Source organism: Manis javanica, chromosome 1 (assembly GCF_040802235.1).
Source record: "Manis javanica isolate MJ-LG chromosome 1, MJ_LKY, whole genome shotgun sequence".
Lineage (NCBI taxonomy): Eukaryota > Metazoa > Chordata > Mammalia > Pholidota > Manidae > Manis > Manis javanica.
The window spans coordinates 85,405,072-85,419,614 of NC_133156.1; the positions used below are offsets into that span (position 1 = coordinate 85,405,072).

General features: G+C 39.9%; 1 protein-coding gene across 2 annotated transcripts in view; it reads left to right on the plus strand.

The window, feature by feature from the left end:
- Positions 1–3,084: 3,084 nt before the first annotated feature.
- Positions 3,085–14,543, plus strand: part of EDIL3 (EGF like repeats and discoidin domains 3) — a 388,593-nt gene continuing 377,134 nt past the window's right edge. The window contains exon 1 of one of the 2 annotated variants that reach the window (XM_036998533.2): positions 3,085–3,596. In XM_036998533.2, coding sequence (XP_036854428.2) covers positions 3,530–3,596 — 67 coding nt within the window. In that variant the 5' untranslated portion in view covers positions 3,085–3,529. The remainder of the gene's footprint in view (positions 3,597–14,543) is intronic. The other variant, XM_036998532.2, reaches the window with a different exon arrangement.

The following is a 14,543-nucleotide window of genomic DNA, read 5'->3' on the forward strand; positions in this document are numbered from 1 at the left end:
TGAGCTACTAAGAATAATTCTTGACAACCAGTAAATATTCCAAAGTCCTGTTTATAATTGTTTTGCTTATACTTTTTTCTGCTTTATTTTCAGGCAATGGTTCCCAAGTTGTTTTTCCTGTAGCACTAAATCTTCAATATGTTAACAGGTGTTCTGAGAAAAAGCTTATCATAGTGAAAAGAAGAAAATTTGCAAAATGCTGGATTAAACATTTTGGTATAATTTCTTAACCACAGGACATTTCATGTTTTTAATATGCTAACATTCACCATGAACCTTTAAGAGGCTGCACTGGATATTCAATGTTTCCCAAAATTATTTGACCATGGAATTAATTTTTTTTGTCCTAGAAACCTATTAACATCTTAGGGAAAGTAAGCCTACAGAAAATATTTTGGAAAGTGTCTTCAGGCGATGTACAGATTCATTTCAGCACTTTAAGCACATATGGAAAAGCTACAAAACCGTAGTCTAGATAATCTGTGGTTAGTAAAGGTCCCTCAGCACTTTATGCAAGGTAGGAGATTCATAACAGAATTTCATCCTTTCACTATTTCTTTTTTTTAAGTCCATTTCTTGTGGTCCTTTAACATTCTTATATTCTACTTCTTAAGAGGCTATATATAAATTTAGTTAAGAGTGAAATGAGTCTTGTAAATGAGGTAAAGTGTCTGAAATCTTCAAAGTGAAACGTTGATTGGTACATGATCATTTTCAAGAAGTGGGAAAAAAAGAAAGGTTCACTATGCACAGGAAGGTATGGATCTAAGACTATGTGTCAAATTTAGATTGGAAATGGGACTACTCAAGGAAGTAAGGATATAAAATGGGAAACATATTTTATAAGACCTCTACCAAGTAATACAGAATGGCATTTACTGTCACAACTCTAGGTATCTGGTCATGGAGTTTGCATTTTAATGAATGTAGTTTTATGCTCTCCTGGAGTTTTTAAGAATGAATTTAAAAGAAAGCTAAAATTTTAGTAACATACACTGTTGTGAAAATGTTTTTAACTAACATGCTTATTAAGGTCATATATTACCAGCAAAGTGGAAATAAACAGGGAATAAAATAGGAAAATAAAACTCAAGGCACAATCCTTGTTTTAAGTATCTCATCACAGAGACACTATAGTTGCTGGTTTTACATTTTTGAGATTTAGTACTATCCTTTAGAAATAATACCTTAAAACTAACATTAAAAATTTCATTTCAAAGAGTTTAAGAGGTACTTTATGTTGGACATGACACAGCATGACTGAAAGTACACTTTCAAAATTAAGTAATAATGGTGTGCCAGAAAGTTGGCATTTGATTGTTTAAAACTTCTGTGCTCCAGCTCTGGACAATGGTGTCCTACTCTAACATCTGTGGCTTTAAGCATGAAAATAAATAGAAAATAAGTGATCCTCTTTCTTTCCCTTAGCAAAGTCATTTTTTTAAGAATGATTTTTTTACCCTTGCAAAACACATGAGATCTGAACAAACCTTGTTTTAAAATTATTTTGTTGTTGCTCTTGTGTTTTGATTGCCAGTAGTACAATAACTTAACTCCCCAACAGCAGTATCAATATTACTTTCCATGAGCCTTTATTGCACTTCAAATTCCAAGAGGAAGGTAGAAATGGAAGTTTAAAGGACTCAAGGAGGCAAAGGAGATGAAGCTGTGTGACCAACTGTTCTTTGTTGCCCTTTTCTTAGTACAATCTTTTAAATCCTTGCCTTCAACAATGTTTCCTGCAGTTTTTCTGTGTCTCTCCCCACCTCCCTCTCCAGAAGAAAGAAAGGAAAGAAAGGAAAGAAAGGAAGAAAGGAAGAAAGGAAGAAAGAAAAGAGAGAAAGAGAGAAAGAGAGAAAGAGAGAGAGAGAGAGAGGAGAGAAAGAAGAAAGAAAGAAAGAGAGAAAGAGAGAAAGAGAGAAAGAGAGAAAGAAAGAAAGAAAGAAAGAAAGAAAGAAAGAAAGAAAGAAAGAAAGAAAGAAAGAAAGAAAGAAAGAAAGAAAGAGAAAGAAAAGGAAAGAAAGAAAGAAAAGGAAAGAGAAAGAAAGAGAGAAAGAAGAAAGAATGAGAGAGAGAGAGAGAAAGAAGAAAGAATGAGAGAGAGAGAGAGAGAGAAACAGGAAAATAAAAAAAGGAGTTGTGTTTCACTTTGGTACCTGCAAGTGCGGGAATTGAATCCATTGTACACTAAGCAATCATTCTAACGGAAAAACAGAGGAGAAGGCACTGTTGTAAGCCATGGGCTGTATTTCTCTGTTCAGCCACTTTCACTGCAAAAACCAGTCCATTTATATTGTTTTGGGTGCGTAGCAGGGAAATTTGAACCACCTTGGTGATACTTCAAGAATCGCCTTCTGTTTTCTTGCACGGTCCCCAAACTCGCCCCATTATTTCTCGTCTGAAACAGACGTCCTAATTAACTAGTTGTTAGTCCCCTACTCGCTTGCCCCTATGCTTTCACCCTTTCGCTCTGTGAACAGATGAGCGCACTGGCCTCTCTCCCCGGCCCTGGAGCTAGCTAAACTGCAGACAGAACAGCAGAGCAAGCCCTGTCTCAGGTGATTAGAGTGTGGCTGCTGACGAGCTTGCCTTTCCTGAGAATTCGGGACATTTCACTTTGCAGGGTTCTGTGTCTCACGCAGCTTCTGCCCCAAGAGCCACTTTTCAAAATCTCTTTTAACTTCTTTTCCTGGCTATACCGAGGACGGGGCTTCAGGGGAATCCTTAACATGGTTAATTATAAAATAAGTGCTGGAAACCAAGAGAATCTCAGACACCACGGGTGCCTTCCTTAACCCCACGGTCTTTGGCGGGTGCAGACACCGTACGGGCAATGTAGGAACTTCAGAGGCGGCGGCAGGTGCTAGGGTGTGTCTGCAGTTGTCTCCCTTTTCTCTTCCAGCAGAAGGAGCCACTTCTGAGAGAAGGGGAGCGGGGGAAGCGGGAGCAAGAGGGGGAGACTGGGGGAGGGAACAAGTAGGAGGAAGGGGGGCTGGCGGGCGCCGGTGTAGGGGGGCGCCTGCGAGGCTCAGGCTCGCACGCACGCCGCCTCTGTTTGTACACAGTGCGCTCCCGGCAGCCGCTCGCTCCCCGCCTGCTCACGCTTCATTGTTCTCCGAGTCAGAAGCGCCGCAGCCGCCGCGGCGCGAGCCGAGCGCACCGTCTGCCGTCGGCCGGCGCGGGTGACCCGGAGCCGCCGCGGGAGCCCGCGCCCCGCCCCGCCCCGCCGCGCCCCGCCCGCCGCGCCTCGCTGGGACCCACCCGCCGCGGAGGCTGAGCCCGCCGACGGTCCCGGAGCTCGCCCACCTCCCCGCGCCCAGGCACAGGCGAAAGGAGAAGAAGGAGTCCTCCCTCCAGTCACCACTCTTCCTCACCCTCTTCAGAAATTTGTTACGGTAGCGCTGCGGGAAGACGTCTTTCTGAATTCCCGGTCGGGGCGGGGTCTGCCGCTGCCCTGCGGTGCCGCCCCGGCGACCCTGCTCTCTGCTACGACCCCTGACCGACGGGGTCGCGTCCGGGAGACGGGATCATGAAGCGCTCGGTGGCCGCTTGGCTCCTGTTCGGGCTCAGCCTCGGGATCCCCCAGTTCTGCAAAGGTGAGGCAGCGGAGCCCGGGCTGCTGGGTGCGGGACGGGCAGGGTGTCCCCCGGGAAGTGCTGCGCACGGGGCTGGAGGAGGTCCTCCCCGGCGCGCTTAGGGCGGCGAGCGCCGCGGGCGGCGCGGAGGAGGAGGCGCGCCCAGGGTGCCCCGGAAAAAGTGCTCGCAAAGTAAAAGAGGAGTGCGTGGGGCTGAGCGGGGAACAGGGCGCGGGGTACCTTGGTGAGGTCGAGGGAAGACTGGGACGGAGGGGAGGTAGGAGGGAAGGGAGCCCTTGGGAATCGAGATTCAGGGTTCCCGGGACCATCGGGTCGCAGGGCGTACCCTCCCAAAGGGCTCCGGGCTGGGCTTTCGTGCGGGCTCGAGCGGGGAAAGCGAGCGTGCCCGGTGCGTCACCTAGTTGAAAGGGGAAGATGCTGGTGATCTGCAGGGCCCTCCGCCCCCGGGTTGCGGTGCTCTGGTAGGCGACCAGGATGAGCGGTTTGCAAATCCGAACCCGGGACTGAGAGTTCTGGCCGCCGGGGAGGTGGAGAAGGGTTTGACAGCTCAGTTCAGGTTTCTCTCGCCTCCCCATCCAGGACGCGCAGCCTCGATTACAGAAAAACCCCAGGAACCCGCCTCTCTCCTAACTCGAGGGGCCTCGAGCTTTGCTCAGCGCTCCCTCCGGGTACAAGCGTAACTCTATGTTAATAGAGAATTGTGTGGTGCGGGACAACCCTCGCGTCCCCGCCCAAAAAAGGAAAGTTGCAGCAGCTGCTCTGGTTGTGCTTTTCAAGACTTCCGTGAAATGAACCAGCCAGTTAAAAAATAAATAAAAGGGGGGGAAACCTCACAATACAGGACTTAGACTGAGTCTCCTGCTGAGTTGTGTAGAAGACTTCCAGGTCCTTTGCTAGCGGCAGCTTGTCAATACAAGCACTGGTCCTGACCGCGTCTCTGCGTGGGTCGGGGCCGAAGTTGGCGCTGGGGAAGGGTAGGGGGAGCAGGACGGGGCTCTGGGGAGGCCGTGCGAGGGGGACCCGCGCCCCTACTGCGCTCAAGGATGCGGGCGATCCCTTCTAAAGAGTCCGCGAGTAATAAAAACCCTCCTCAGGCTGCTTCAAGTGGAGAGCTGAGTGCACTACAGTGTTTAAAATGCTGTGCCTCTAAAAAAAGGATAGTTGCATCAAAAAATGCGTTGGCTCGAATCCATTTGCGACGAGACACTGCATGGATATTCTACAGCATCCATCCATGCACCCATCCGTTTATTGGTTTCACAGGGAAACTGTGGACTCTTGAGCCACTGTTAGCCCTGGAAGCCGGGTGTGTTCCTGGCCAGATGCCCTCGCTGCCCAACTAGTAGCGATCCTCCGTTGCGCCTTTCCTCGTCCTACCTCCCTCTCCCAGAATGTGGCTATTTTCCCTAGCCTGCAGGCGTGTGTAGGTGTGTGCCATCCTAGCATTTACAAAGTGTCCTTCCAGTTATCAGGCAGAGGCAGCCACCCCACTGAAGGTTAAATAATGCTAATGGCTCTATAGTTGCCCGACCGAGTCATCCAGAGATATGGAAAAGACACTACTCCCACCGCCGATATTTTTCCTTTCTCTGTTTCTCGTCTGGATTCCTTCTGCACTTTGATCCCTTAGCAGGAAGGAGAAGGGGAGAACTGCAGGCACTCCCCTCGCTTCCTCCCTTCCCCGCCTCCGTTCCCACCCCAAACACGAAAACACACACAATCACCCATTCACACGCACCTACACAGTGCCACCGCCGCCACCATCTGTCCCCGCGCGGAGGTGGAGGAGGAGATAGTGCGTCTAGCGTGGGCGGCCGCGCCAGCCTCGCCCCACGGGTTGCAGGAGGCCAGGACGCTGTTGCAGACCGGCTGGCTGCAGCCGGGAAGTCGCCTCCCAGAGATACCCACGCCTAGGGCACAGCTACTCCTCCAGACAAGCAACCAAGGTGAAGTTGCCTCGGCTCCCCAAGCTGGCTCCTAAACAATGATCAGGCAGCGGTGTAGTTCATATTCTTCAGTAGATTTCCCCTTTTTCCAGCCAGCCTGTAGAGAGAGGGAAACGGGGATTTAGCAAAGAAACAGACCGTTTTCTATGATCTCTTTTGTTAAACTCGCACCTTTCTAATTCATTCTCCTTCGGCCCTGCAGAAGGCGGAGTGCAGCTTGCGTGACAGCTTCAAACAATTAAACTTCGAGCAAACTTACTGAAGCCAGTGTTAACGCTGAGAATTTCCCCTGCATTACCCACTACCCAGACAACATTTATCTAATGTACGCCTTCTCGAAATTGGTGTTTCCCTCTGTGGGTTGCAATTTACGTACATTAATGCCTGGGATTTGATAAGGACATGTAATTCCTTTTATTGTAAGTTTTTATTTTAAAATTAAACCAATGGATCAGTCAGATTGAATATTTTATTAACTCCTAAATTATTCATCGTTATGGGTCGCTCTAAAAAATCCAATAACATGCATACAGTTGCAGCAAACACGTGACATCTTATGCAATCTGTCCCTGTGCCTGCAGTTTGTGCCTGAAGTCTTTAAGAAAATGGTACTGTCTAAAAATGTCTAGACATGTCCTAAATATTATGAATCACTGGCATTTACATTTCCTTTTTTAAGTAATGGCAATTTTTAGTTAATTCTATGTGAGAATAAATTAGTACCTGAACAATCTCACTTAAGATAGTAAAAGTATGCTTCTATGTTTAGTATAGCAATATTTCTGCTGAAATAACAGGTTTTACTCTTCTAAAAATTATTACACATTATTGCCCTCATTACCTAATTTAAATTACCATTAATTTTATTCCTTAAAAATAAGGGCTAACAAGAGCTAAGTAAATATTTTAAAATAATTTTGAAATGCTGAATCAAAAATAATAAATGAAGGTAAAGTATCTTGCTATGACAGTTTGATACCAATGCAAAATCTTGGTCGTGTCATACATTGTCATATTACAGCACACATTTTTTTTGCCATCTGGTCCTGAAAAAAGTTTTTCTGATTATTCTTGAAATGTTTCCTAATAATTAAAATGTATTTTGTTTTAAGTTTATATGGTTTGGGGGAAACATGTATAATAAAAATTAACAGTTAAACATTGAAATGCTTTACTCTTCCTTCTGTGGTTTTGAAGTTACAAAGATCTTCAAATCCAGGCAAACGTATTTCACTTCTGAACTCTTCTCTAAGTTAAAATTCTCTTGTATTTTTCTTATATATCTTAAGATCAGTGTACATATATAACATTACTCAGGATCTTGGGTATTTTTAATAAGTATTTTAATAAAGGTTGCTTTAATCACTAGATACATACAATTTTTTCCTTCTCACAAAATTATAGTAATAAAATAAAGTAAAGGGATAAAGTATACATAACTAAAATAAAATAGCTTGGTTGCTCAAAATGTAAGTTTGAAACTTTTTGGAGTCTAAATTAGTATTTCAAGCTCTTAATTTCACTGTTATGAAGATAAAATTTTAATTAGAAAATTTCTTTTTAAAGGGTTTTGAATCATGGGATGGACTGTATAATTTGTGTGTTATTAAAAAAGCTGCCTGATTTGAGAGTTTCCTAAAGCCTAAGAAGGTAATTCTGGTATTCGTTGTTTATTGAACATACTTGCAGGTGCTATACCTTTGAGTAGTAGATTCATTATATCCTTGCCACAAAAAACAAAACCTGTGCAGGTTTCAGAACTCAAGTTCAAGCCGGAGTATATCAGTATAGTAGGTTCTGAGAAATAAACAGCAAGTTTAACAAACATGTAATTATTGGTATGGCTCCTATCATAGCTCATCAATTTACTCTTTACATAGCTAAGTTTATTTCCTAAGTAGTTGCAAACTGACATTACTATGAAAAAAAAATAGTAGAATACCAAAGCCAAGTCATTCCTATCATTCAGTTCTTATCTGTGTTTTAAGAAGTGGCCCAGCATATTTTTATTTTTTGTTTTAATCATACCCCATGTAATAATTATAATGTATTTTGGTTAATCAAAGCAAACAAGTATTTACATATAAAGAAGCAAATGGTTGCCCATGTGAAGTGTGGAGTAAGTACTGAAATTTTTGTTCCAGTTATGTAATAATGCTGGAAATTATGTACTATGAATACTTAAACCTAATGAATTACTACTTAATTGTCACTGAAAATATCTCTAAAAAGCCTCTGAGTTGAGGGAGCTGTTGAAGGGAAAAGTAGACTGGAATCAGCTGTGCCCTTGCCAGCAGGTGTCAGAATAATCAATGGAGATCTTTTAAAGGAAAGATGGAAAACTAAAAGACGTGAACTAGTAAATGCTAGTCTGCAAATCCATACAGTCACTTTCTACTTCATGTGAAATTCATGCTATTAGTTTGCAGGGCTCCCGTGAAGAAGAGAGGGAGTGTGAATTTTTAGGGTCTACTGCTTATACCAAGGATTATAACTTGCAAACAGAGTTGCCCTAAGACCATGAACAAGTAGGGTCTAGGTTGTACGATTATTTTCCGGAGTTGCCTGAGTATTGTCCAAAGAAATGCATATAGAGCTATGAGGTACTTGCAATAAATTATTGAGGAAATGTTTAGCATACTTTTAAGCTTTCTTTCTATACCAAATGTTTTATAAGTAGAAATTCTGTTATTTTGATTTGCATGGGTATATATTCAACTATATATTTATACACATTTCTGGTACTGATAAGAGATGACTGCTTACCCTTTTCTCAACTGTGGTAAAGTGTGTTTCCTAGAGCTTGTGTATTTCTAAATATCATTAGTCATACAGTCAAGAGACACTAAATGACATGATAAAGTTATGTCATTACACATTGCAGCCAGTTAGTAATCCTTACATATATGCCTGTTGTGTATCAGTAGTTGTTAGTGAATGACATCATTACTTTGTTTTTAATTGATCCTTAACTGATAATCTTTTGTTGCAAATCAATTCTAGCCTCTGGTGATACAGTCCTTAAAACTGTGTTACAGATTCACCATTCACCATTTCCACAAGTTCTCTCAGTTTTTTACACAGTTGCTGACATCGTGCCAAACAGTCTGTGTCCAGTGGCATCCTTTCCCTGTCAGTCTTTCTAAAATAAAAATTATCTTCCTCTCTTTCTGCCCTTCACATTCCCCCATCCCTCCCCCAACATTTCCATGCTGGATAGCAACTAGGGCACAACATTCACTGTAAAATTCTGTCATCATTATTAAAAGGTTACAAATCTCCAAAACATCGTGGAATTTGCAATTTATATTCTTGTGAGGAGAAAAAACCAGATGTAATAATGTGAAGCCACTAATAAATCCTGAGATTTGTATCATAAACGGGAATAAATTAGCATCTGAATTATGGAGCAACTCAGGATTTTACACCTTGATTTGATTACAGTGTCTTGCCTACAGTTCTTGACTGGCCAATGATTTATGTCCACCTAACCTGTAAAGAAGTCTCTTGCTTTGCCTGCATCCTATAACTGAGAACCGAGGAGAAAACATCAAAAACTCCTGACCACCTGGAGTAGATACTACATTTAAGCCTTAGGCCATATAAAAAGTCTATTTCTCTTAGTTTTTAAGTTCCTGGGTGCACTATAAACTGGATCTAGAAAATGAAAGGCATGTAAGGTCAGGCTTAATCAGAGCAAAAAAATATGGCAGCTCTTAGACAAAGAAGAGACTGGAGAAGTCTATGTGAAAGCAGTGATTCTTTATGGTGTATAAAGCTGGGGACATTTATGGAAGGGGGAGGCTAATTTAAAGGCCAAAAGGCATTACTGTGTGAGAGAATATTATAATAATTGGTACCAGCATTGGCCTTGTATCTTAGACAAAGATTCACTGCAATGTGTTCAACATTTGGGGTACATGGCAGTGAAATGTGTGCATTATTGAAGAGACTTTGTAAGAAATATTAAAGCTTGAGAGCCTATGTGCTTCATGGTGAAAGATACCTGGAAAATTTGCTTGTTTATAACATTATTTTTCTGTCATTCCAGAGAAAATGTTATTATATATTTTTAATTGATTTATTCCCTCATAGTAATTTGTAGGAAAAAAGTAGATCTCAGAATGCAGATAAGATGTCCTGGAATTATTTGGTTATATTTTACAAGAAAATGTACCGCTATTTTGTTTTTAATAGTGCATGAAGTAGAATGGGGGATTTAAGCACAAGAATTTAAGTGAAGGCTTTTTAACTTCTAAAAAGCACTTCTGAATGTGATTGTTACTATGGAGAAGGAAGATTGAGTCTGTATCCTGGTTTTACTTTTTCTATTTTCAAGGCAGGTCCTTATCAGACTGATCGATTTTTTTAAAAAACAATTTAATACTGTACAACAATCCATACATGGGAAAGCCAAGGTTTAAATCTCTTGTTGGATAATATTGTGCTTGATTTGAAACTAATCTCTTTAAAGGAGTTAGGTCACCATACATTCTTTAAGGTTTATGCTTGGTCTTTGATAACTGTTTATTTGGGATATTCAAAATAATCCTCTTAAGTCTCTTCTTGTATTGAGGTCAGGATGACCATCTACATTTTATGGATACTGTAGATTATATGAAGAATCCAGGGTGAAATGGGCTCATGACCCTGGAGCAGAAAAGACTAGAATAATCAAGTGGGAACGTTGGAGAATATTTTTTATTGAAATAAGTTGGTGAATTCCTCTGGGTACTATAGAGCAATCTCCCACCTATAGGCCACGAGTCTTTTGTCTGTGCTCACATCTTTAATGCCCTTTGCCCCCTGTTTAACAGTTAAATGAACTCTGATTTTTCCACACTTTTATCCTGTCCATTTGTTCATCTTTTTTCTTTCTATAATTTAACTATTGTAAATACTTTTTTGAAATATCTATAGACAAATCAAGCAAATTACCATTCAAAATGCCTTAATATTTATATGCCAGGTTCTTGTTTCATATTTTATGCTTCCTACAGAGCCAGGGGCTGAGAACAGTGTTAGACAGACAAGCTATGCAACTAAACAACAAAATCTGAAACAGATGCTCAATATCTATTGAAATGGAAGGAAGTCTTCCCTGGATGCCCCACATCAGTGTTCCTTAAGAAGTACCCACATGTTTTAAACAGCAATATGTCTTCTATATAAAAAATACATCAAAAGTAGTTTCAGGAACTATAAAAGCTGTTTCTCACTTTCTTATATAACTGCTTTTTATAATCTGTGTTGTAGAATGAGCCGACTTTGAAAATCCTTCTCAATACTCCTGCAAGAGCATCGTTAAAAATATATTAACGCACAGGCATGATATAAAGTGCTTTTTATCTTTGCTCTCCATCTCCAATTAAAAGAAAAACTACCTCTAAGTGATAGATTCCTTTCTTAGATACAAGATTCTGACATTCCAGTTAATTTTTAATTTTGACCTAGAAACAATAGTTTGTCAGGCACCAGTTTGTTTTTCCCTTTTCTCTTCTTTACTTGGGGACTGTCACCATCAGTTCAAGCATCTTGTTGGACAAGTTAACAATGGTCTCCATTCTGATATCTTTCTTAAGCATAGTACTAAGTCGAGAATTATTCAGTGCACACATGCTGTGTGTTCCACTGTTGTAAGTACATTCTTTGATTCTCACAACACTTCTATGAGGCAAGTACTGCTTATATATATATATGAATGAGAAAACAAATACAGAGAGGTTAAACAATTTCCCAAGATCACACAGCTACTAATTGGGTTGTTAGAATCCAGTCTAAAACTAGAGCCAGCTGTCTTAACTACTAAACCATACTGTGTTTCAATGACTGGCACATCCTGTATATCATGGAGATATTTTGTTAAATGATTTTCCTGTTTGTAAAACACATACATCACATCTAATTACTCTTTAACTGGGAGATATTTTGGAAGGCGTAAATTATGTTTATTTTCTTGGGCAATATATATATTTTTAAAGTATCATTAACATACAATCTTATGAAGGTTTCACATGAACAACCGTGTGGTTTCAACATTCAACCATATTATCAAGTTCCCCCCACCTGGCCCATTTCAGTTACTGTCAATCAGCATAGCTAAATGCTATAGAGTCATTACTTCTCTTCTCCTTTCTGTCATGCCTTCCCCTTGACCTACCTATATGGTGATTTCTAATTATAGTGCCCATTAATCCCCTTCTCCCTCCCTCCCCACCGGCCCTCCCCAACCTCTTCCCTTTGGTAACTGCTAGTCCCTTCTCTGAGTTTGAGAGTCTCCTGCTGTTTTGTTCCTTCAGTTTTGCTTTGTTGTTATGCTCCACAAATGAGTGAAGTAATTTGGTGCTTGTCTTTTTCTGCCTGGCTTATTTCACTGAGCATAATACCCTCTAGCTCCATCCATGCTGTTGCAAATGGTAGGATTTGTTTTCTTTTTATGGCTGAATAATATTTCATTGTGTGTATGTACTACTTCTTTATCAATTCATCTATTGATGGATGCTTAGGTTGCTTCCAAAGCTTGGCTATTGTAAATAGTGCTGCGATAATCATAGGGGTGCATCTGTCTTTTTGAATCAGTGATCTTGTTTTCTTCAGGTAAATTCCTAGGAGTGGGTCAAATGGTATTTCTATTTTTAGTTTTTTTGAGGAACCTCCATATTGCTTTCCACAATGGTTTAATTTATATTCTCACCAGCAGTGTAGGAGGGTTCCCTTTTCTCCGCACCCTCGCCAACATTTGTTCTTTCTTGTCTTTTGGTTACTGGCTATCCTAACTGGTGTGAGGTGGTATCTCATTGTGGTTTTAATTTGCATTTCCCTGATGATTAGTGATGTGGAGCATCTTTTCATGTGTCTGTTGGCCATTTGAATTTTGTCTTTGGAGAAGTGTCTTTTTAGATACTTTGCCCATTTTTTAATGGGTTCTTTGTTTTTTGGGTGTTGAGGTATATGAACTCTTTATATATTTTGGTTGTTAACCCCTTATTGGATAAGTTGTTTATGAATATATTCTCCCATACTGTAGGATGCCTTTTTGTTCTGCTGATGGTATCCTTTGCTGTACAGAAGCTTTTTAGTCTGATGTAGTCCCATTTTTTCATTTTTTATTTTGTTTCCCTTGCTGAAGAAGATGTGTTCAGGTAAAAGTTGCTAATGTTTATGTTCAAGAAATTTTTGCCTATGTTTTCTTCTATGAGTTTTATGGTTTCATGACTTACATTTAGATCTTTGATCCATTTCAGGTTTACTTTTGTGTATGAAGTTAGACAATAATCCAGTTTCATTCTCTTACATGTAGCTGTCCAGTTTTGTCAACATCATTTGTTGAAGAGGCTGTCATTTCCCCATTCTATATCCATGACTCCTTTATCATGTATTAATTGGCCATATATGTGTGGGTTTATATCTGAGCTCTTTATTCTTTTCCATTGATCTATGGGTCTGTTTTTGTGCCAGTACCAAATTGTTTTGATTACTGTGGCTTTGTAGTAGAGCTTGAAATCAGGCATCATAATCCCCCAAGCTTTGTTCTTTCTCAGGATTGCTTTGGCTATTTGGGTCTTTTGTGGTTCTATATGAATTTTAGAACTAGTTGTTCTAGTTCATTGAAGAATGCTGTTGGTATTTTTGTGGGGATAGTATTGAATCTGTAGATTGCTTTAGGGAGGATGGCCATTTTGACAATATTAAATCTTCCTATCCATGAGCATGGGATGTGTTTCCATTTATTGGCATCTTTAATTTCTCTCATGAGTGTCTTGTAGTTTTCAGAGTAAAGGTCTTTCCCCTCCTTGATTAGGTTTATTCCTAATTTATTACAATTAGATCAATTGTAAATGTAATTGTTTTCTTGATTCCTTTTTCTGCTTGTTCATTATTAATATATAGGAATGCAACAGATTTCTGCATATTAATTTGATATCCTGCAACTTTGCTGAATTCAGTTATTAGTTCTAGTAGATTTTTGGTGGATTCTTTAGGTTTTCTATGTACAATGTTATGCCATCTGCAAACAGTGATAGTTTAACTTCTTCCTTGCCAGTCTGGATGCCTTTTATTTCTTGTGTTGTTTGTTTGCTGTGGTGAGGATCTTGAATCTCCAGTACTATGTTGAATTAAAGTGGTGAGAGTGGGCATCCTTACCTTGTTCCTGATCTTAGAGGAAAAGCTTTCAGCTTTCGCTGTTAAGTATGATGTTGGCTATGGGTTTGTCATTTATGTCCTTTATTATTCTTGGGACAATATTTTTAAAATCTTCACATTTAAGTAGGTAAAATGTCATACCTTTTTTCTTTTCACATTCAGAAATAAGGGTTGGAGTATGTTGTGCTCAGTCAGGAATTAATGTGCACCACTAGTAAGAAAAAGGGAAAAAGAAAAGGAACACTTGGGAAGTGATTCAAAATTCATTTTCTTCAAAACCTAGCTATTCAATATCATTTCAACATGATTTCTATCATTTTTTTGGTTTTCTAGGAGTCCACTGCTCATTGTTTCATTGTTATTCCATGCGATGTGTAAGTGCATGCTTTCTCTGTAATTCTCAGATCCATATTGTAAGATAAAGTGATATTAAAGGTTAGCGAGATTTTTATTTCTGCAAGTTTAATGAAGGTATTTAATTTGCCTTAGATCCCATCCTCTTTTAATTATATTTCTGTGTAACCCTATTAAGAAATTGTGGCCAAATGAAGGGATCATATGATCTCAAACCACACAGCTAGACAATTACATTTTCTGATTTAACAATTGCTTAACCAAAATATGGCTTATTTTTTAAAACTAGAATTGGATTAACTTTATCTATTTTACTTAAATATTTAAATAATGAAAATTACAACATCTAATATGAGATCACCTTAGTAATATCTTATTTCATTCATCTGTACAGTGTTTAAGAGTTGAACTGTACCTCTATATGCCTTGTTATACTTATTCCCCTAAAATAAAAAATAAAATAAAACAGTTAAAATTTCTTAAGCTTTTCCCATCTCTATTC